At 35.5% G+C, this 21,580-nt stretch overlaps 1 protein-coding gene across 2 annotated transcripts in view; it reads left to right on the top strand.

The window, feature by feature from the left end:
- Window positions 1-21,580, top strand: part of WDHD1 (WD repeat and HMG-box DNA binding protein 1) — an 82,820-nt gene that overhangs the window by 21,278 nt on the left and 39,962 nt on the right. For both annotated transcript variants that reach the window (XM_027849160.1, XM_027849161.1), the window contains exons 9-15: window positions 2,826-2,932; window positions 3,081-3,222; window positions 4,640-4,856; window positions 7,343-7,530; window positions 12,488-12,672; window positions 13,134-13,375; window positions 14,738-14,875. In XM_027849160.1, coding sequence (XP_027704961.1) covers window positions 2,826-2,932; window positions 3,081-3,222; window positions 4,640-4,856; window positions 7,343-7,530; window positions 12,488-12,672; window positions 13,134-13,375; window positions 14,738-14,875 — 1,219 coding nt within the window. The remainder of the gene's footprint in view (window positions 1-2,825; window positions 2,933-3,080; window positions 3,223-4,639; window positions 4,857-7,342; window positions 7,531-12,487; window positions 12,673-13,133; window positions 13,376-14,737; window positions 14,876-21,580) is intronic.

Here is a 21,580-nt window from a genome sequence, read left to right as displayed (position 1 = left end):
CTTGGTTTTTTTTCTGGATAGGCTGTTCTTGGTAGAAGACTTTTATCCTTAGGGTTTTCGAATTTTATATTCCAAGCTTTCCTGTCAAATATTGTGTCATCCTGATTGTGGCCCCTTGGTTCTTGAACTCCTGCTTTTTGGCTATTTGTGTTTTTTTCTTAGACTTGGAAGCTCTGGATTTTGGCTATCATGTACCTGGGAGTTTTCATTTTGGGCTTTCTTTCAGTAGGTTGGTGGATTTTTTTCTTTTTACTTTGCCTCTGGTCCTAATGGATCTAGGAAGTTTTTACTTCTGGTTTCCTAAAATATGGTATACAGACTTTTTTTCCCTCTTACTCTCTATGATCTGTTTCCCAGGTTAATTGATTTTATAGTATATATACCTTACATTTTTTCTTTTTTTTTGTTATTATATTTCTTATTGTCTCATGTTTCATTGCTTTCTGTTTGGTCCATTCTTAGTTTTCAGCTACTGCACTTTTTGTATAAGGTTTGCCACTGTTCAAAGCTATTACTTCACCTTTCCGTTCTTTCCTCCTTATTTGTCACCTCATTTAACTTTACCTTTTGTATTTATTGCTTCATTTCTTCTAGGTACTCTTGTAGTCCTTGTGGCTGTTCCTTTCTTTTAGTTTCTATTTGGACTTGTAGAGTTATTCTGTTTTGGGTTTTATCTCTTGGTCTTCTCTTAGTCCATAGTATTTCTTCATTATTTTTGGTATTTTCTTCTGTTTACTCATATCACCAGCTTTGGTTTCTAGATTGGGGCTTTGTACTATGGTCAGACTCTGCCTCCTCATACACTCTTGGATGGTATGGCAACACTCTACTTGATTCCAGATGAAGTGGGTAAGAATAACTCCTGCCTTCTGCAAGACTTTTTGGGTTTTGACTCAATCTTTTGATAGCTCAACTTAGGTTTTGGCCTTGGCCTCTTTTCTGTCTTCTTGCACAGTCCTAAGCCTGGAGTTGACTTGACTTTTTACTGTTAGTCTGACATGCCCCAACAAGATATTTTTTGTTCTGTTAGCAGGCTTCTTGTAAGACCCCAAATACTTTGCTTCCCAGGGCCTGCCTTAGCACTGTCTCCTTTACTGGCCCTGCCTGGGGACTCCCTGGCCATTGGACTGTCCTATCAGTGATTTGGCCTTGTTTCCTGGTGTGTCTTATGCTTGGAAATTCTGTTGCCCAGGCATTTGTCTGGCCTTTTCTCTTGCTTTGCGTCTGGCTGCCTTGCCTTTTCCCTGTTCTGCCTTTGTCTCCCACTGTGGTTCAGAAGCAGGGTGTCTACACTCTGAACTTGTCACTACCCTGACCTTGTCTCCTGCTCTCGGTCTACATTACTTGGACTCTTTGTCTTCAGCCTTCACTGGCTTATCTCCAATCAGACCTTTTAAAGGATTCTGGTAGTCATTTTATATAGTCCTGGACTTGATGTAGTAACTTATAGCTCTTTGATTTTTTTTTTATCATGGCTCTTTCTGATGGATTTTTAGGGATTTATTGGAGTGTTTGTGTGGGACCTGGGTTTAGTGTGCATCTACATTGCATCTTCCCACAATTCTTCCTGGAAAATACAGAATAGACTGAGAAAGATAGAGGAAAATATTTCAAGTTAGTAAATGACAACAATAATGAGAGAGAGCCATGATAGGTTGCCTTGAATCAAAAGAGAGACTGGTGAGTAATGAGGGCAGATTAAAGGTCTGGAGTGGGTATGAGGAATACTACTTTACTTGCCTGGGGAAATGGGAGAAGTAGTAAACTATCCTCTCTGAGGTTATATCTTCAGGGGAAAACCAGGTTTCATTTATCACAAATAAATGAAAGAATACACAAAGGAATAGATAAAGAATGTAGGTGAATTTATTTATAATAGAATCTAGGTTTCAAAAGTTTCTTCTTCCAGCTTTCATTAACTTGTCAGTAGTGGCAGGCCTTTCAGAAAGATAGAAGTATCTTTCTCTTCTTACTTGTTATAGTTGAGGTATTGCTTTTCCCCTAGGGAAGTAACCAAATATATCAGCTTTTGATGATAAATCTTTTGGCACAGTAGAGTGCTGGGCCTGGAATCAGGAAGACCTGAATTCAAATTTGACCTCAGACACTTCCTAGTTCTGTGACCATGGCAAGTCGCTTAAGCCAGGTTGCCTCAGTTTCCTCACCTGTAAAATGAGCTGAAGAAGGAAATGGCTATCAGTTTTGCCAAGAAAACCCCAGATGGAGTCGTAGAGTCAGACATGACTGAAAAATGACTGAACAACAACAAAGTTGAAGTAGAATCATATGATCTCAGATCTGAATAAGGTAACAGGTTTTTAAAAAGAAAATTTTTTTTCAACTTGTTAATTGTTGTTCTCAAACCTACAGCCAAAGTAGTAGTTTCAAAGAATAATTGAATGTTTATTGTATCGCTGCTGTATTCCTTTGGGTAATGAAATCTAGTTAGAACTCTTCTGAAACCTAAGATAATGACAAGATTATGGAATAATAATAGCAGCTAGCATTTATGTAGTGCTTTAAGATTTACAAGGTGCTCTACATGTGTTATTTCATTTGATGCTCACGATTCTATAAGGTAGGTGCTATTATTATCCTCATTTTACAGATGAGAATACTGAGGCAGAGAGAGGTTAAATGACTTGCCCCTGGTCACACAGCTCACAGGTGTATTAGGCAGGATTTGAATTTAGGTTTTCTTGACCTCAATTATTATTATGACTTCTTGATTATGCACTGTGTCACCTAGTTGCTAAATCAAAATGTGTATATAGTCCCAACTTATCTAAAACTGCCTTTGTTTTATTATCTGTTTTTCTTGATAGCCCCTCAATGTAGTAACCTGGTCTCCTTGTGAAAAATATTTGGCAGCAGGGAATGTAAATGGTTGTATCATAATTTGGAATGTGGAAACCAAAGACTGCATGGAAAGGTAGAGTTGAATATACATTGTTTGTCTTATTCCTCTTTGGTTTTGAAAAAGTCATTTGACTTCCTCTAACTAGAATTTACTGAAAGAATTGTGTCATTGGAATTTTTTCATCATGTTTTAAATTCAACCTTTATTTTTTTGTTTTTAGGGTGAAACATGAGAAAGGTTATACAATTTGTGGCCTGGCGTGGCACCCTACCTCTAGGCAATTAGCATATACAGATGCTGAAGGAAACTTGGGACTGCTAGAGAATGTTTGTGATACAGATGGAACAAAGTCAAGTAGTAAGGTAATACTATAGAAATTTGATTCTTTTTTTTTTTAATTAGGATGAGAAACAAATTTAATGAAAACTTTAAATAGCCATTAAGATGATTAGGGTTCTGTGGGCATTTGAATTTTTTTTCTTTTTAAAAATTATTTTATTTTTAAAAAATTATCAATCATTTATTTCGTCTCCTTCCCCCACTCCTTACACATACTTGGGGAGAGAGAGGGAGAGAGAACCTTTTCTTCTTGATTTGATTTTTTTGAGGTATAAGCCTAGTAATGGTATTACTGGGTCAAAGAGTATGCACACTTTAGTGACCTTTGAATTTAGTGGAGTTTTTTTTTCCCCTCCCCCTAAGGGTTTCTAAATCATTTTTTAAAAAAATTATTTATTATTTGAAATTTGATTCTTTAGTGGTGATTATGCATACATATTTACCATGTGAGACCACATGTGGCCCTCTCGGTCCTCAAGTGCAGCCCTTTGACTGAATCCAAACTTCACAGAACAAGTCTCTTTAATAAAAGGATTTGTTCTGTAAAACTTGTACCCAGTCAAAAGGCTGCACCCAAGGACCTAGAAGGCCATATGTGGCCTCAAGGCTGCAGGCTCCCCACCCCGGACTAAACATGGTTAATATATGTTCTAAGGACGAAAATTTGACAAATTCATGAGTTAGGCCTCTGTTTATACCTCATTGGTCAATTATAGTCTTCTGCTTGCCTCCCTCCCAATATCATTAGAGTGAATAAGTAAATGAAAATGTTTTTTATTTCAACAATTGTTTGAATTGTATAATCTTAAATTTTCAAAGCATGTTCTTGTGGTGATACTTGAAACACATAATCAGTGATTAACTTTTATGAGAGAATTCTAATTCACAGATATCTTAATTCTTATCTGCTGTGACATTAGTCCATTGCATGTGGTTTGTAACATTTCTTCTAAAAAATGTCAATGAAATGTTTATTTATGCTTGCTATGTACAGTGTACTGTGGGGGAAAAAACAGGGCCTATGCCCTAACCCTAAGGGAGCTTGCTACCTATTTTGGGAAAAATTTATGTATGCAAAAGATAATTTACAATATAAAGCAGTAATTTTTAATGGCCAAATAATTGGTATAGACAACTACTGCTGTGGAAGAGAAAAGATATATTTCTTTTTTTTTTTTAATTTTTAAAAATTTTTTTAGTATTTTTAGGCAATTGAGGTTAAAGTGACTTGCCCAGGGTCACACAGCTAGTAAGTATCAAGTGTTTGGTCTGAGGCCGAATTTGAACTCAGATCCTCCTGATTTCACAGCCGGTGCTCTATCCACTGCGCCACCTAGCTGCCCCAAATAGATGTTTCAACTAACTATTAATTATTTAAGTTAACTTCTGTTTAATTAAGTTTCCCTAAATAATTCCTGAGATTAATTAATTTTTTTAAAGGTTTCTGGTATAGGAAACAAAGTTTATAATCACCTTTTTGATGGAGATGATGATAGTGATAATGCTGACAATGGTGATTTTTTAAATGAAAATACGGAGTTCCAATTAACTCCAAAAGGAAGAACAAATTATGAAGATGATGAAGATGATCTCATGTTGGCTTCAGGGTACCCTAGACACAGAAATCACATTCTAGAAGATGATGACAGTTCAATTGGTAAGAGTCTAATGATGTATATATGATAGGCCATGCTGCTGACAAATTATTTTAATTTTTAATTGAAGTAATTATGAAATTCCTGAAAGTTTCTTAATAATCATTTTTGATATGTCAGATCACAGAAATGTCAGAGACAGTACCTGTTGATTTCAGAATAGCATTTGATAGTCTGCTGTAATGTCATTGTAGACAAGATGTAGAAATGTCAGAAAGGTGATGTTAACAGTTAGTTGTATTCATAACTAATGAATGGCCAGACACAAAGAATATGATTAAAGTATTAGTGCCATTTTTTTTTTCCAATTTTGAGAGAGGTCTTTAGGATTCTGTTTTTCATTTATATCAAGACTTGAATGAAGATCTCTTTTCAAATCTCTGTATGATACACTATAAAGAAGGGACAATCATATATTAGATGATGAAATCCGTATTCAAAAAGTTCCCAGCTGGTTAGAATAATGTACCACATTTCATAAGATGAAATTTAGTAGGAATAAATTTTAGGTACTACTCTAAAAAGTGTTTTAGAAAAGTTTTTGTTGGTATGGGCTGGGGGGCCATATGACTTTATAGGCTTTATGTGAAAAAGTTAGGGGTTTATGTTATGGTAGGATCAATACAAGTTAGCAGTATGATAGTAGTTGCCAAAAAAGACTCCTCTAATCAAAGAAATGTAGAGGATAGAGTGCCACCTTGGAGTCATGTAGACCTGGGTTTGAGTTCTATCTCTGATATATGTTGGTACGGTGGACAAATCACCTCACCTTTCAGTTCCATTGAAATGCCTTAAGATTGTAAATTATTAATGATTTGTTGATCTGCATTGGTGGAGGGAGTTTCTATCAGGAGATACCCACAGCAGTGAAATTAATAGGCTGAATTAGCTCCCCCTCCCCAAAATAGTATTCCCCAACAAGGAGGGTAATAATGGACCCTTTATGTTCTACATTGTTAAGATCACATGTGGAATACTGTGTTGTATTTGAGTGCCTTCATTTTCTTTTTACATTATAAATTCATGTAGCTTTACAGGAAAAAAAAACCAAACTATTGTATGTTAAACTCCAAACTTTTTACTATTTTGAAATGTACTTAAAGTAGTAAGAATATGAACTTGTAGATAACTCACTAAATCTTCTCCCTACTGGTATTATGTATTTATTTATGGGAGAGGCAGAGTGGTGTAGTTAAGAGTTGGTATTAGAGTCAAGAAAACTTGACTTCAAGTCTGCCTCTGATATACTGGCTCTGTGACCCTGGGCAAATCTCTTAACCTTTCAGTACACCATATAGCTCAGGAAGACTCCAAGTTGCAGCGATTTCTCATCTGTGTTGAGAGGCAGTTTCTTCCCTGGGAGTTCCTATGTATGCCAATGAAATCAGATCCAAAACAGCAATAAAAAAATTTAAAGACATACCTATAAATTTATACTTTAAAAAAAATGAAATTGTTGTGGGATGTAAACTGTACTTCTTGTTTGGCTTTTTAAAATTTTGCATTATTTTGTACAGGCCTTTTCATACTATATTCCTCATACTTGCCATTCTTACCAGTGGTAAGTACTCCAACATGAAGTACTGCATCATTTTAGCCATTCCTTAAATGTTAATAATTCAAGTAGTTAACCATCCTTGAAAGGACATTGACAAACTGACATAATTCCAGAGGAGAGTGATAAAGGTGGAGAGCCTGTAATGTGAGGATCAGATAAAGGAATGAACGACCTTTGGTAGTAAGTCTTTTCACCTCTGGGGTCCTTAAAATGTAGAGTAAAATGTTTAATTTTAGGACTTGAAAGCATTTTCATCACAAGTATTATCCCCATTTTACAAGTGAGGAAATGTAGGCTTAGAAAGTTTGTGTCTTATGATGTTGCAACAAAGTACTAAATTTATTTTGTGTCCTCCCAAGGGCAGAACTAGATCCAACAGATGAAAGCTTAAGAAAACAGATTTTCTTTCACTGTAAAGAAGAATTTTTCAACATTTAGAACTGTTCAAGAATGCAATGAACTTATGAAGTAGTAAATTTCTAATCATTGGTTGTATTTTTTTTTTAAATGACTGGACAACAACTACCTTTCAGGAACTTTATAGTAGAGATTCCTGGGTAGTAGGTTGGACTAGATTATTGCCAGTTCTATGATTCTGTTATTTTGCAACCTAAAAAAATACATATTTTTTTACATTTGCTTCTGCAACTATCAGGTGCTCCATTGCTGTAGGAAGTTAGGAGATTTAGGCATGCTCTTCAGTTAGGATGTTCCCTTTTCTATTTTGACTAGTACATAAATGTCCAGTGTGGTAAGTGGGACAATATTGCCAAGAAACTATCTCCTCACTGACTGATGGGCAGGTCAGATTGCTCACAGTTTATATGAGATAATCAGAAATTGGTCTTTATTTTCACAACAGCTTCTTAGCTTATGTTCTTTATTTTCTTGGTGTTTATGCTTCTCTGATTAAAAAACTTTCTATTCTAGAAGTTGCATTGATGGAAAAAGGTTCTCATCGTGAAAAAGAGGAGGAGAAAGATGAGCATTTGGGTAGCACTCATGCTATGCCACTTACAACTTTCCAAAGGCCATTTTATGATGGACCAATGCCATCTCCCCAGCAAAAGCCATTCCAATCTGGTTCTACTCCCCCACACCTCACCCATCGATTCATGGTAAGGCTCATCAGGAGGTTTGTATTTAATGATCAAAAGTCTTTCAATTATGTTTAGCAGTTATCTTTACTGTTATAAGACAATAGAAAACCTTGGTTACCTGAAGTAGGTTATTGTAGTTGTTAATTTTCTGGTTGATTAAAGGTTTAAAATCTTGTTAGAAATTATTCTAACATGTATGACTCTACTTTTCTATCTTATAGAATGTAGTATACTGAACGTAATTGCAACTTTTTTTCAATGATTTTATCTCTTTCAGTGCATCAGGGTCTTCATTTAGAATATTTTTCATCGTACACTAGTATAGCTATAAAAGGAAAAGGAAATTGAATTTGTCTTGACCTCAGGTTTTTTTTTAAAGATTGTCCTTTTGAATAAATTCTTGCTATTTTTGCATATTTCCCCTCAAAAGAGTTCAGAAAGAAATTAACTGACCATTTCCAATAGTTGGATGCTTACTAATCAAGGTTTTAGTGTATACAGCTTATGGTTCTTTTAGATGGAATCGATCTGAGATGAATTATATTTAAAAATCAGGGACAGCATTTTATTTTGAAAAGTTTTTGAAACTTTTTTTTTGTAATTGTCATTACTCATGGGACCTTCATCTCCTGGTCATTATGTACTATGTAAATATGTGGATTTTGACTTTTGAAGAAAGTACAGTTGTAGAAGGGGCACATACCCATACTTTATGCCTGCTGAGTTTCCCATGTCTAGAGTGTACATCTTCCTTATCTCTGCATCTTAGCATCCCTGGTTTCCTTCAAAACTTAGCTCAGATACCACCAGCTACTAGTGCCTCCCCCACCACCACCCCCTTGTATTTATCATGTATGTTTTATATACATTAATATATGCACATGTTACCTCCCCTGACACAATGCAAGCTCCATGAAGGCAGGATTGTCTCTATCTAATATCTACTTAATAGGATTATCTCCATCCCCAGTACCTGGCACATAGAAGTTGCTTGCTAAATTCATATTATTTGATGGCTAAATGTCTTGCAATAAGCCAGTAATGTTTCTTGATAGAACGTAAGTGCTGTCTCCAACTAGGCCATCATCATCTCTACTCCCTCACCTCTGAAAAATTAGACTCTGCCCCTGGAATCACCCTGTTCTTTGATAGGCAAGCTTTGACCTTAACTGACTTAGTTCCAGATCTTTACAACACTAAATGGACATCTCCAGACGTACTGGTACCATGTAATGTCTCTTTCCTTCCTTTCCAGTTCCCTTTTATGTGTTGTTTTCTCCATTAGAATGTAAGCTTTTTGATGTCAAGGAGTGTTTTTCTTGCTGTTGTTGTTATTCCTAGTACTTAGCACAGTGCCTGGTACATAATAAGTGCTTAATAAATGCTTTATCACTCTACAATGACTACAGATACCTCATTCTTTATAACCCCAATTTAAATTTGCTGTATCACAAACCAAATATTGGCATAAGGGGAAAATGAATTGGCATTTATAACTGCATTTGTCAGTAAGATATATGATTTTTTAAAAAAATATATATTTTGTGTGACGCTGGGCAAGTCACTTAACCCCAGTTGCCTTAATATATATATATATGTTTTATTTTTTTCAATCAGCAAAAATCTGCCTTTTCACCCTCCAGCCCAAATCCCCTCCCTCTACGCTCTAAGAAATAAAGGAGAACAAATTCTTTTACAAACATAGTCAGTAAAAACAAACTTCCCTATTGGCTATATTTTTTAAAATTACTTTATTTTGAATTATCAACAATCGCTTCCATAAGCTTTTGAATTTTAAATTTTTCTACACCTCCCTCCCCAAGACAGCATGCAATCTGATATAGGCTATACATATACATTCCTATTAAACATATTTTCACATTAGTCATGTTGTAAGTGAGAATTAGAACCAATAGGAGAAACCACCAGAAAGAGGAAACAAAACACAGCAGAAGAAAAAAATAGCAAATGGTATGCTTTGATCTGCATTCAAACTCCATAGTTCTTTCTTTGGATGTGGATAGCATTTTCCATCATGAGGCCTTTGGAGATGTCTTAAATCCTTGTATTGCAGAGAAGGGTTAAGTCTATCAATATTAGTCTTTGCACAACGTGACTGTTATTGTGTACAACGTTCTCTTGGTTCTGCTCACTTCACTCAGCATTAGACCATACAAGTCTTTCCAGGTTTTTCTGAAGTCAGCCTATTCATCATTTCTTATAGCACAATAGTATTCTATTACATTCATATACCACAACTTGTCCAGCCATTCCCCAGTTGATGGGCATCTTCTCAATTTCCTATTCTTTGCCACTACAAAAAGAGCTGCTGTAAATATTTTTGTACATGTGGGTCCTTTTCCCATTTGTATGATCTCTTTGGGATACAGCCCTAGAAGTGCTATTGCTGGATCAAAGGGAATGCACATTTTTATAGCCCTTTGGTTATAGTTCCAAATTGCTCTCCAAAATGGTTGGATCATTTCACAACTCCACCCACAATGTATTAGTGTTCCAGTTTTCCCACATCTTCTCCAACATTTATCATTTTCCTGTTTTGTCATGTTGGCCAATCTGATAGGTGTGATGTGTACCTTAGAGTTGTTTTGATTTGCATTTCTCTAATCAATAGTGATTTAGAGCATTTTTTCATATGTGGCCATATTTTTTTAAAAAATTTGTCTCATTCTGCACTCAAGTCCTATGTCTGTCTATTAAGAGGTAGGTAGCATGTTTCATCATTAGTCCTCTGCAATTATGGTTGGTCATTACTCTGATAGACGTTCTTAATTCTTTCAAAGTTGTTTACCTTTTCCGTATTGCTATCCTAGTATAAATCATTATCCTGTTTCTGTTCACTTTACTCAGCATTGGTTTATATAGGTCTTTCTAGGTTTCTAAGAAAACATTTTCTTTATCATTTCTTACAATAAAATAGTATTCCATCACATTTATATACCATAATTTGTTTGTCCATTTCCCAATTAATGGACAGCCCCTCAGATTCTCATTCTTTGCTGTTCCAAAAGAGCTATAATTTTTTTTTTACATGCTTAGAGTTTATTTTGCATAAGATTAAACATTTTCTTAATCTATTCTCTCTTGAAGTCCCCTTCTCCCATTCTCTGCTTTCCCTCTCACTTCCCTGTTGAGTGAAATATATTTCTGTACCCACCTCTATGTGTGTATGTGTGTATTCTTCTTTCTGTTAACCAGTTCAGATAAGAGGGAAGTTGAAGTTTTAGCTGTTCCCCCATCTTCTCTTCTTTGTATAGACTTGTACACCCTAATTATGTGAGACAGCTTTCCCTAATGTTTTTTCTCTGCTTTTGCCACCCCTCCCCAGAGCCCCAGTGTATTCCTCTTTCCTTCTTTTGCCATTCTTCTTTTTAAGAACATCAGGATATAGCAGAACCATTCCCAAGCCTGGTCTAGTTAGACTCTCTCTGTTACTCCTAATGATGATGGGGCTTAAAGGGGATATAAGTATCATATCCCTTTATTAGAATATAAACAGCTTATCCTTGTTTAGTTAATTATTGTTGTTTGTTCACGATTACCCTTTTGTGTTTCTCTTAACTCTTGTGTTTTACCTTCAAAGTTTCTATACAGCTCCGGTCATTTTATCAGGAGTGCTTGGAAGTCCTCTGTTTCCTTAAAAGTTCATTTATTTCCCCTGTAGCATTATACTTGGTTTTGCCTGGTAAGTTATTCTTTGCTAGAAGTCTATGTCCTTTGCCTTATGGACTGTTATATTCCAAGTTCTCTGTTCCTTTATAGTGGTGGCTACTAAATTGTAGGTGATCCTGACTGTGGCCTCGGAACTTGAATTTTTTCTTTGACATGGAAGCTCTGGATTTTCGTTATCATATTCTGGGGAGTTTTCATTTTGGGGTTTATTTAAGGACGTGATTGCTGGATTCTATTTCCACTTTGTATTCAGTTTCTAAGATATCTGGGCAGGTTTTTGTAGAGTTGTGTGTGTGTGTGTGTGTGTGTGTGTGTGTGTGTGTGTGTGTGTGTTAAAGATTTCTTGAAATATAATGTCCAGGCCCCTTTTTCATGTTGTTCAGGTAGTCTTAGTGATTCTTAAATGATTTCTTCTCTCTTTTCCAGGTCAGTTATTTTTACTATGAAATACTTTATATTTTCTTCTATTTTTTTAGACTTCTGATTTTATTTTAATATTTCTTGTTGTCTTATGAAATCATAAGCTTCTGTGTGATCCATTTTAATTTTCAAGGAGTTTGTTGGTTGGGCAAAGTTTTGTACCTCTTGTGTCAAGCTGTTTCTAATTAGTTAACCCTTTCTAATTAATTCTTTCTTCCTTAACTCTCATTTCTTTTCCAATTTTTTCCTCAAGTGCCCTCATTTCATTTATAAAAACATTTATAACTCTTAAAAAAAACCAACAACCCTTGCTTCATAACTCTTCCAGGAATTTTAGTTGAGTTTGTGCCCTAGCTGTGTTTTCCCCCGACGCATTGCTTGTAGATGTTTTGGAGTCATTCTTTTCTTTCGTGTTTGTGTCTTGAGCATCATGGCTTCTATAATAATTCGATGTAAAAGAATCCTCTTTTTGTTTTCCCATTATCCCAGCTTTCTTCTTGACTTCAGTTTTGATGTTAAGGCTGGACACTACTGGAGGGAAGGTCTGTGCTGGTCCTATTGATGCTTTTTTGGGGTATTCAATGTTGTGTTATTTCAGGATCTCAGGGACAGGCTGGGGACCTGCAAGCTTTTAGTATTCCTAAAGTATTCTGGTTCAGGGCAAAGTTTGATAACAGATACACATATATGGGAGATACTGTATTTAAAACAGCCTGCAATTGACCAAAAAATATATATACAATGGAATTATCTCTATGTCTTTCAGTTAATTGTGAAATAATTGTAGTAGTTAGAAAAGCTAGCTGATTTTAAATACTTTTATTGCATCAAGAATGATAATTTAATCTTAGTGATTTTTTTACAGGTTTGGAATTCTGTTGGAATTATTCGATGCTATAATGATGATCAGGACAGTGCTATAGATGTGGAATTTCATGATACATCCATACACCATGCAACACATTTATCAAACACTTTGAATTATACAATTGCAGATCTTTCTCATGAAGCTATTTTGTTGGCATGTGAGAGTACCACAGAACTTGCAAGGTAAAATTAATAGATGAAGAATTTATACTGTGAGCAAATATATACAGTTATGCCTTATAGTTTAATTTTGCTTTTTAAACTCTTGCATTACATTTTCCTCCAGTAATCCATTGAAATGGTCTGTGAGCTAATTTATTTTTTAACTTACTAATTCTTAAATACAATTTAAAAATTATTTTAACATTCTTAAAATTATTTTTAGAAAATATGTAGTTTTCTGATTCCATGTAGTTATAGTGACTGCCTCATTTCAAGGTTTTAAGTTTATAAAAGGCATTATTAATGAAGGCTATTCAGTTATTTACATAGATTCATATCATGTACTGGCCACTGAATTTTAGTTTGATGTGTAACAAGAAAACAGTTGTCTGTTTAGGGATTTTATGTAGCAACCACATGCTTAAATATAAAATATGAAGGTTTTAAACCTTTCTTTATTCTTTTTTTCTTTCAATCTTAAGCAAGCTTCATTGCCTTCATTTTAGTTCATGGGATTCAAGTAAAGAGTGGACAATAGATATGCCACCAAATGAGGATATTAAAGCCATTTGTCTTGGTCAAGGATGGGCTGCTTCTGCCACCAGTGCCTTGCTCCTTCGTCTGTTTTCTATAGGAGGTGTTCAGAAAGAGTTCTTCAGTCTTCCTGGCCCTGTTGTGTCAATGGCTGGACATGGAGAGCAACTTTTGATTGCTTTCCACAGAGGTAACTATTTTTACCATTTTTATAGTTTCACTATGGTGGGGTATTGAATACAGAAGAACCCAGACATTTTCTTTTTGCTTTTAATTGCATAGTGTACTTTTACCTTTATTTATTTTAGCTATTATACAACTGTCATCTTTTAAAAAAATTATCAGTACATTTTGTTTTGACCCATCAAATACTTCCTTAAAAAACTCCCTAAAAAAGTATGTTATTCCCAAAGCAGCTTATTGAATGTTAACAGAAAGGGGGGATATGTCATCGAACTTTGACAGTCTGCTAGTAACATTGGCTATTGTATTTGATCAGAGTTTTGTTGCCTCTCACTATTGACTTTATTTACATTGTTGTAGTCATTATGTATAGTGTAATTTTGCCTCTGTTTTCTTTAATCCCATAGTGATCTTTGGATAAGTGGAACTGGAATTTTAGACTGTTAAGAAACAACATACTATTATATTCACTATCATTAGTGAAATTATAGGGTTATTAGTATTAGCAAAAGCATTCCATGTTAGGATTTTGTTTCCATGTCTTTTGTCAGTGTATTTTGTTGAGGAAAAATTGGAAATTCAAATATCGTTGACCAATGGTGTCAAACTCAAATAGAAACTGGGGTCACTAATCCATATATAAGGATTCCTGAAGACCACATATTGACTTAGTTTTAAAATGTAATATTATCTATGTTTTATTTTATTTTGTTAAGTATTTCCTAGTTATGTTTTAATCTGGGTCAAGCCACACTTGGGAGTGTTGTGGACTGCATGTAGCCCATGAGCTGCACATTTGACACCTCTGTTGTAGATTATCATATCAAAAATAAATCCATAGTGGAGGAAGCCAGACATTCATAAAACTTAATCAAGAAAGGTTTTTAATCTTCCTGTAACAGATACCACCTTTTCTTAATGTTTAGTGTTTGAGGTTTGGAATTTTGCTCATTAAAGTTGATCAGTGAGCTGCTTTGTGAAGATGAGTACTTATACATATTATTTGATATTGATTGTAGAAATGAAGAAAATAATTGTACTCTCTAATGGATTTTCAAAACAACATAGAAACATCTTGTCATAAACTTTGTAAAAATCACAGTTGCAACATATGTGAAGTACTGTGGTTCCATTTTAATGTATATACATATATTTTATATGTGTGTTACATATAGATCCTCATGACTAAGAACTGGATAGTGTCGTGTATGTGTTTGATGCTAGACAACAAACCTGATATTAATCTTAAATGTTATAGTTATAAGAATCATTCATAGTATAAAGCTATGTTACAAGTAACCATTTAGACTATTTGTTATAGTATGATAACCTTTGATGCATAATTTTGATGTTTACCTTTTATTGATAGGTACTGGATTTGATGGAGATCAGTGCCTTGGAATACAGCTGCTAGAACTGGGGAAAAGGAAAAAGCAGGTTTTGCATGGAGATCCTCTTCCTCTTACAAGGAAATCTTATCTGGCATGGGTTGGGTTTTCAGCTGAAGGTAAGATAAATTTACTTAATTTTCTTTGACCTTTTATTTTATTGTCAAATATCAAACATTTATTTTTTCTCCTTCCCAATATCCCTCAGGCTGCAAAATGGAAAAAAAAAAAGAAAGACAAAGCTCTTATATAAATAGGTATTGTCAAGCAAAACAAATTCCCATATTAGTCATGTTCAGAAATGCAAGTGGAATAGTGGATAGAGTGCTGGACCTGGAATAAGGAAGACCTGAGTACAAATCCAACTTTAGATATTAACTAGCTGAATATTGACCTTGGGCAAGTCATTTAACCACTGTCTGTGTCAGTTTCCTCATCTATACAGGGAGAATCATAACATCACCTATCTCTTAGGGTTATTGTGAGAATAAAATGAGATGTTTATGAAGTGCTTTGCAAATCTTAAAGTACTATATAAAAATGATACTTATTATCATTCTACATATTAAGTCCATCACCTCTGTTTTGGGAATAAGGTGGCGTGCTTTATCAGTCCTCTGGAATCATGATTGTTCACTGCATTGATCAGAGTTCTGAAGTCTTCCAAAATTGTTTATCAATTAATAATCAACAACTATTTATTAAGCACCAATATGTGCCACATCCCGCTAGGTATACAAGTAAATATAATGAAATGATCTTTGCTAGCTTACATTCTAATGGGAGAGACAACAAATACATATAAAATATATGCAGCATAAATATAGTTAGTAAATATCAAAGTGTACAAAGTAGTACTTAAATACAAGGTAGTTTGTGAGGGAGGATAGTAGCAGTTGGGATCAGGAAAGGCTTTATGGAAAAGATGATGCCTATTAGTATACAAATTGTTTTCTAGGTTTTTCTAACTTCACTCTCTGTTAATTAATACAAGACTTCTGGGTTCTCTGAAATGCTCCCTTTTATCATTCCTTATGGTGCAATAATATTGTTATATTAAAATACCATACTATTTAATTAAACATTTTAACTGCCTTTTATCTTTTTTCAAAGATAATTTTTCAATTAATAAGCATTAATTGTCTCTCCCTCCAATCTCTTCCATGCTTCATTAAAAAAAAAAAAACAAATAAAACCCTTCTAACAAATATACATAATCAAGTGAAATAAATTCCTATTTTAGCCTTGTTCAGCAATATGCGTGTCTCATTCTGCATCCTAAATCTATCACCTCTTTTTCAGGAGGTGAGTAGCATGCTGATCATCATTCCTCAGGAATTGTGGTTGGTCATTAAATTGATTACTTAAAGCTTTCAGAATTGTTTTTACGATATTTTATAATTGTCATACCGTAATTTGTTTAGCCATTCCCTGATTTATGGTCACCCCATGGTTTCTAGTTCTTTGCCACTACAAAAAGAGCTGCTGTATTTATGAGTCCTTTTCTGAAATCTTTTTGAGATATAGGCCTAGTAGTGAAATCACAGGGTCAAGGGATATACACAGCCTAGTATCTTTGGAGGCATAACTTCAAATTGCTTTACAAAATGAATGGACCAGGGGTGGGGAACCTGCAGCCTTGAGGCCACATGTGGCTCCCTAGGTTCTCAAGTGCAGCCCTTTGACTGAATCCAAACTTCACAGAATAAATCCTGGCCACAGGTTCCCCACCTCTGCTCTGTACCAATTAATAGTTTTGCCAGCAGTAAATTAATGCATTCATTTTCCCACAGCCTCTTCGACTTTTGTCATTTTTGCTAGTCTGATGGATGTGAAGTCAAATATCAAGTTTAATTTGCATTTCTCTAGTTATTAATTGCATTTTAAAAAAATATGGCTATTGATAGCTTGAAGTTTTTCCCTTTAAAAACTGCCGATTTTTAGCCCTTGACCATCTATCAGTTGTTAAATGATTCTTATTTATGTTGGAAATGAGATCTTCACGTGAGAATTTTTTACAAAGATTTTTTTCTAGTTAACTATTTCTCTTGTAATTTTAGCTGTATTAGTTTTGTTTAAAATTTTTAAATTTTATATAATCAGAACTGTCCATTTTATTTTCTGTAATCCTCTCTATATCTTGTTGAGGAGGCTGGTGGCACAGTGATAGAGGTCTAGGCCCAGAGTTAGGAAGACCTGAGTTCCAATCCAGTCTCAGACATCTACTAGCTCTGACTCTGAGCAAATCTCTTAACTTCTGCCTCAGTTTTCCTCAACTATAGTATGGGGACAATAATTGCACTTACCTCAGGGTTGTTGTGAGGATCAAATGAGATAATGTTTATTAAAAAGTGCTTAGCACAGTGCCTGGTACATAGTAGGTGCTATATAAATGCTTATTCCTTTCCTTTCTCTCTTTCTCCCTATTGAGTCATGAACGGTTTTCCTGTCCGTAAATCTGAAAGGTAATTTTTTCATGATCGTACCTTTTATGTTGAAATTATGTGTCAATTTGGCATTTGTCTTGGTATGCGATGGGAGGTGTTCATTTAAGCCTAAATTCTGCCTGATTGCTTTCCAGTTTTTCTTGAAGTTTTGCTGAATAGTGGGGTCTTTTAGTTTATCAATCACTATAATGACTACTTTGGTTCATTTGCTTCTGTATGTTGTGTGCCTAATTTTTGTATGCCTTTCTGTTTTTTAATTGGTACCAAATAATTTTGTTGATTACTACTTTGTAATGTTGTATAATACTTGGTACTGCTAGGTCCCCTTCCTTCCCACTTTTTTCATTATTTTCCTTGAAATTCTAGACCTTATGTTCTTCCAGATGAATTTTGTTATTATTATTATTATTTTCAGCACTTTTAATTCTTTGGCAGTTTGATTGGTATGGAACAACTACAAAAGACTTTCTAAAGAAATAGAGACATATAAATAATAGGAGAAACATTAATTATTTATGGGTAGGCTGAGCCAACATAATAAAAATAACAACATTGCCTAAATTAATTTAATCTTTATTCAGGTTGATGTGAACTTCAGGATTTTTTGGAGTAGGTATGTGGGAGATGTTTGGTCTGTCTATGTGTAGAAGGCCATCCTAGCTTCTAGTAACTAGGTTAATTTTTTCTTTAAGATATTTTGCTATTTAGTATATTATATAGATATAGATCTACAGAGAGATATCTATATGTAGATATAGATATGGTGTTAGTATTAATGCAATGTCTGTGATACCTGGAGGCATAATAAAATTTTCCTCTTTATTTCTTTTATCCAAGTCTCTTTTTGCTTTTGCCTTATCTGAGATCATGATCACTGTTCCTTCTTTTTTCAAGTTCATTTGAAGCATAATAGATTTGCTCTAGCCTTTTATTTGAACTCTATATGAATCTTAATGTTTCAGGTTTATTTCTTGTAAAGAACATGTTGTTAGATTCTGCTTTCCAGTCCTTTCTGCTATTCTCTATTCATGTTCACATTTATTATCATTAATTGTGTATTTCTCTGCTTCTAATTCTGTTATACTTTTCCTTCTCTTTTGTTTCAAGTTCCCTTCTTTACTAATATGAAGAGGGTGATGAGAAAGGAGTATGGTTAGTGCTAGTGATCTGTGCTTGATAAAATCTGCCTTTATTCTCTTCTCATTCACCCAGATACCAATCACAGATTCTTTCACCCCTTCCTCCTTGCTTGTATAATTTTCTACTTGGATATCCAGACTATGTGAATTCCCACGTCCTTTCATTCCCATTTATCTTTTTTTTTGCTTAGGCAGTTGGGGTTAAGTGACTTGCCCAGAGTCACACAGCTAGTAAGTGTCAAGTGTTTGGTCTGAGGCCAGATTTGAACTCAGGTCCTCCTGACTTCAGGGCCAGTGCTTTATCCACTGTGCCACCTAGCTGCCCCCCCATTTCTTTAATGCATGACTTTTCCCCTTTATTTTCTGTCTTCTTTTAAGATCATCAAAACATAACCTCCAGTCCCAAGTGCATTGCCTTATTTAACTCCTGTGACTTTTGATGACATTGGGATTCTGAAGGGACACTTCTTTTTCTCCTCCTTTTAGAATGTAAACATTCCATCCTTATGTAGCCCCTTTCAGTTGTTCAAACGTACTTACCTGTTAATGCACTACTTTGGTTTCTTCCTGGATTTTTTGATCACTACTTAGTCTGGTGTTCTGAATGTCTTCGGTTTGGGAGAGATTTGGGATGTACTACTGCTTCCTGCTCAGTTATCTTTGCTGGCCCAAAGTTCCTTAAATTTAATATTCTTACTTGGTTGAAGTGGTTTTTTTCCTTAGTAGCATCCTGATGAATTGAAAAAAATACATTCTTTAGGGGGAGGGGAATGCTTCAGAGATTATTCAATTAATCAGTTTTTGAGGGCTCACTGTGTTGTGGTTTCATGGTTTGTTATGTCGAGACCGTCTCAAAGAATTCAGACTCACACCACCTCTAATCCAAGTATAGGCATTTATTGGGAATGACGCCTCCAACAGGCTGAGTTCCAAGAGAAACCAGCAATTTAGTAAGACAACACAGACAAATTTATAGTGTAATGATGCTGATTACACAACAGAAATTATGAATATTAAAAAGGCAGGAGGGGTTTGTCAAGGGATTAGGCAATGGGGGAGGGGGCCCAACCTTGGTGAAATTGGGATTACGCACAATGCATACAGAAAAACTCATTTTGAGGGGGGCATTTATGTATGATAATGATATTATAAAAGCTTCTCTGTGTCATAAGTTTACTCTAGGTCAGTTCTACACAGGTGCATACTTAAGTCCCTTCTGTTATTTTGGGGTCCACATCCTTCTCGAGCATCCTGGTGGTGCTGGTTTCCAATTGGCAGGCTATTGTGGTTCTTTCTGAGATTAGATGGAGTGGTTGTGGCTGAGTGCATTGATTGACACACCTCTTGTTTCTGTGGGAAATATTAGCAATGGGTCTGGGGTCAGTGGCTAGTTAGAGGCATTGGCTGGGATCCTACCTGCTGTTCTGTGAGAAATATGTGTTTGTGGACATGCCTGTTGTTCTGGTGAGGCAGTGAGGCATATATGAGGAAGTTAAGATATTGAGTCAGGGAAGGGGGGGCAGTGAGCCTGCTGTTTAGTGAGGCCTGTGAATGTGTCTGGGGGCCTGTGGTGTGGTTAAAGTCAGATTGTGTAGTCAAATCAGGGCATGTCAGCTGTTCAGAGGGGCCTATAAGGAAGTTAGCATTTTGGGGCTGGGGGCAGCTTTATTAGGATTCCATCAGCTGTGGTCAAAGTCTTATAGAGATACAACGATGAACAATACTTTTTACCTGAAAGTCCTGATCTCAGAAACTGCTGAAACACAACATACGTTAGAGTAATTATTAAAATTGTTACTTTTATAGGACCTTGAAGGAGAAAATGTAGTCATTTTTGGGCTAGCTTCCTGATTACATATACTAGCCCTTTGCTTATTCTGTTATGATTCATAAGTCTCCCTACTCTAAAATATGACCTCCTATCCTGCCACAAGTGCTATTCTATTATCAACAATTTTTTTTTCTTTTTAAAATTTTTTTATTTTTAGCGTGTTTTTAAAGCTTTAGGTTACAGATTTTCTCCCTTCCTCCCTCCCCACCCACCCTCTTTGAAAAGGCAAGCATCTTGGTACAGGTTATAGATGTGTAGTCATGCAAAACACTTCCATAGTAGTCCTGTTGGGAAAAACTAAGTATATTTCCCTTCATCCTATCCTACCCCCCAATTATTCTACTCTCTCTTTTAACCCTGTCCCTCCTTAGAAGTGTTTGCTTCTGATTATCCCCTCCCCCAATCTGCCCTCCCCTCTATCAACCCCCTGCTCTCTTGTCCCCTTCCCCCTTTATTTTCCTGTAGGGTAAGATAGATTTCCATACCCCATTGTGTATGTTATTCCCTCCTTAAGCCAAATCCTGTGAGAATGAGATTCACTCATTCCCTCTCACCTTCCCCCATTTCCCCTCCACTGGAAAAGCCTTTTCTTGTCTGTTTCATGTGAGATATTTTACCTCATTCTACTTCTCCCTTTCTCCTCCCAGGATAATCCTCTCTCACCCCTTTATTTTCCAGATATTACCCCTTCATCTTCAACTTATTCTGTGCCCTCTATCTATCTATCTATACATACATATAATTTTTTTTGCCTCCCACTACCCTAGTACTGACATAGGACTCATGAGTTACAAATATCATCTTTCCATGCAGGAATATAAACAGTTCAACCTTAGTAAGTCTCTTATGATTTCTCTTTCCTGTTTATCTCTTCCATGTTTCACTTGAGTCTTGTATTTGAAGGTCAGATTTTCTATTTAGCTCTGGTCTTTTCCACAGGAATGCTTGAAAGTCCCCTATTTCATTGAATGACCATTTTTGACCCTGAAGGATTATACTCAGTTTTGCTGGGTAGGTGATTCTAGGTTGTAGTCCTAACTCATTTGCCCTCTGGAATATCATACTCCATGCCCTCCGGACCCTTAATGTAGAAGCTGCTGAATCTTGTGTTATCCTGATTGTGTTTCCACAATACTTGAATTGTTTCCTTCTGGCTGCTTGCAATATCTTCTTGACCTGGGAATTCTGGAATTTGGCTACAACATTCCTAGGAGTTTTCCTTTGGGGATCTTTTTCAGGAGGTGATCGGTGGATTCTTTCCATTTCTATTTTGCCCTCTGGTTCTAAAATATCAGGGCAGTTTTTCTTGATAATTTCTTGAAAGATGATGTCTAGGCTCTGTTTTTGATCATGGCTTTCAGATAGTCCAATAATTTTTAAGTTCTCTCTCCTGGATCTATTTTCCAG

The sequence above is a fragment of the Vombatus ursinus genome, unplaced genomic scaffold (genome assembly GCF_900497805.2).
Source record: "Vombatus ursinus unplaced genomic scaffold, bare-nosed wombat genome assembly UNPS02007284.1, whole genome shotgun sequence".
In the NCBI taxonomy this organism is placed as follows: Eukaryota; Metazoa; Chordata; class Mammalia; order Diprotodontia; family Vombatidae; genus Vombatus; species Vombatus ursinus.
The sequence above is the reverse complement of the archived record's forward strand: the minus strand, read 5'-3'. Positions and strand labels throughout refer to the sequence as shown.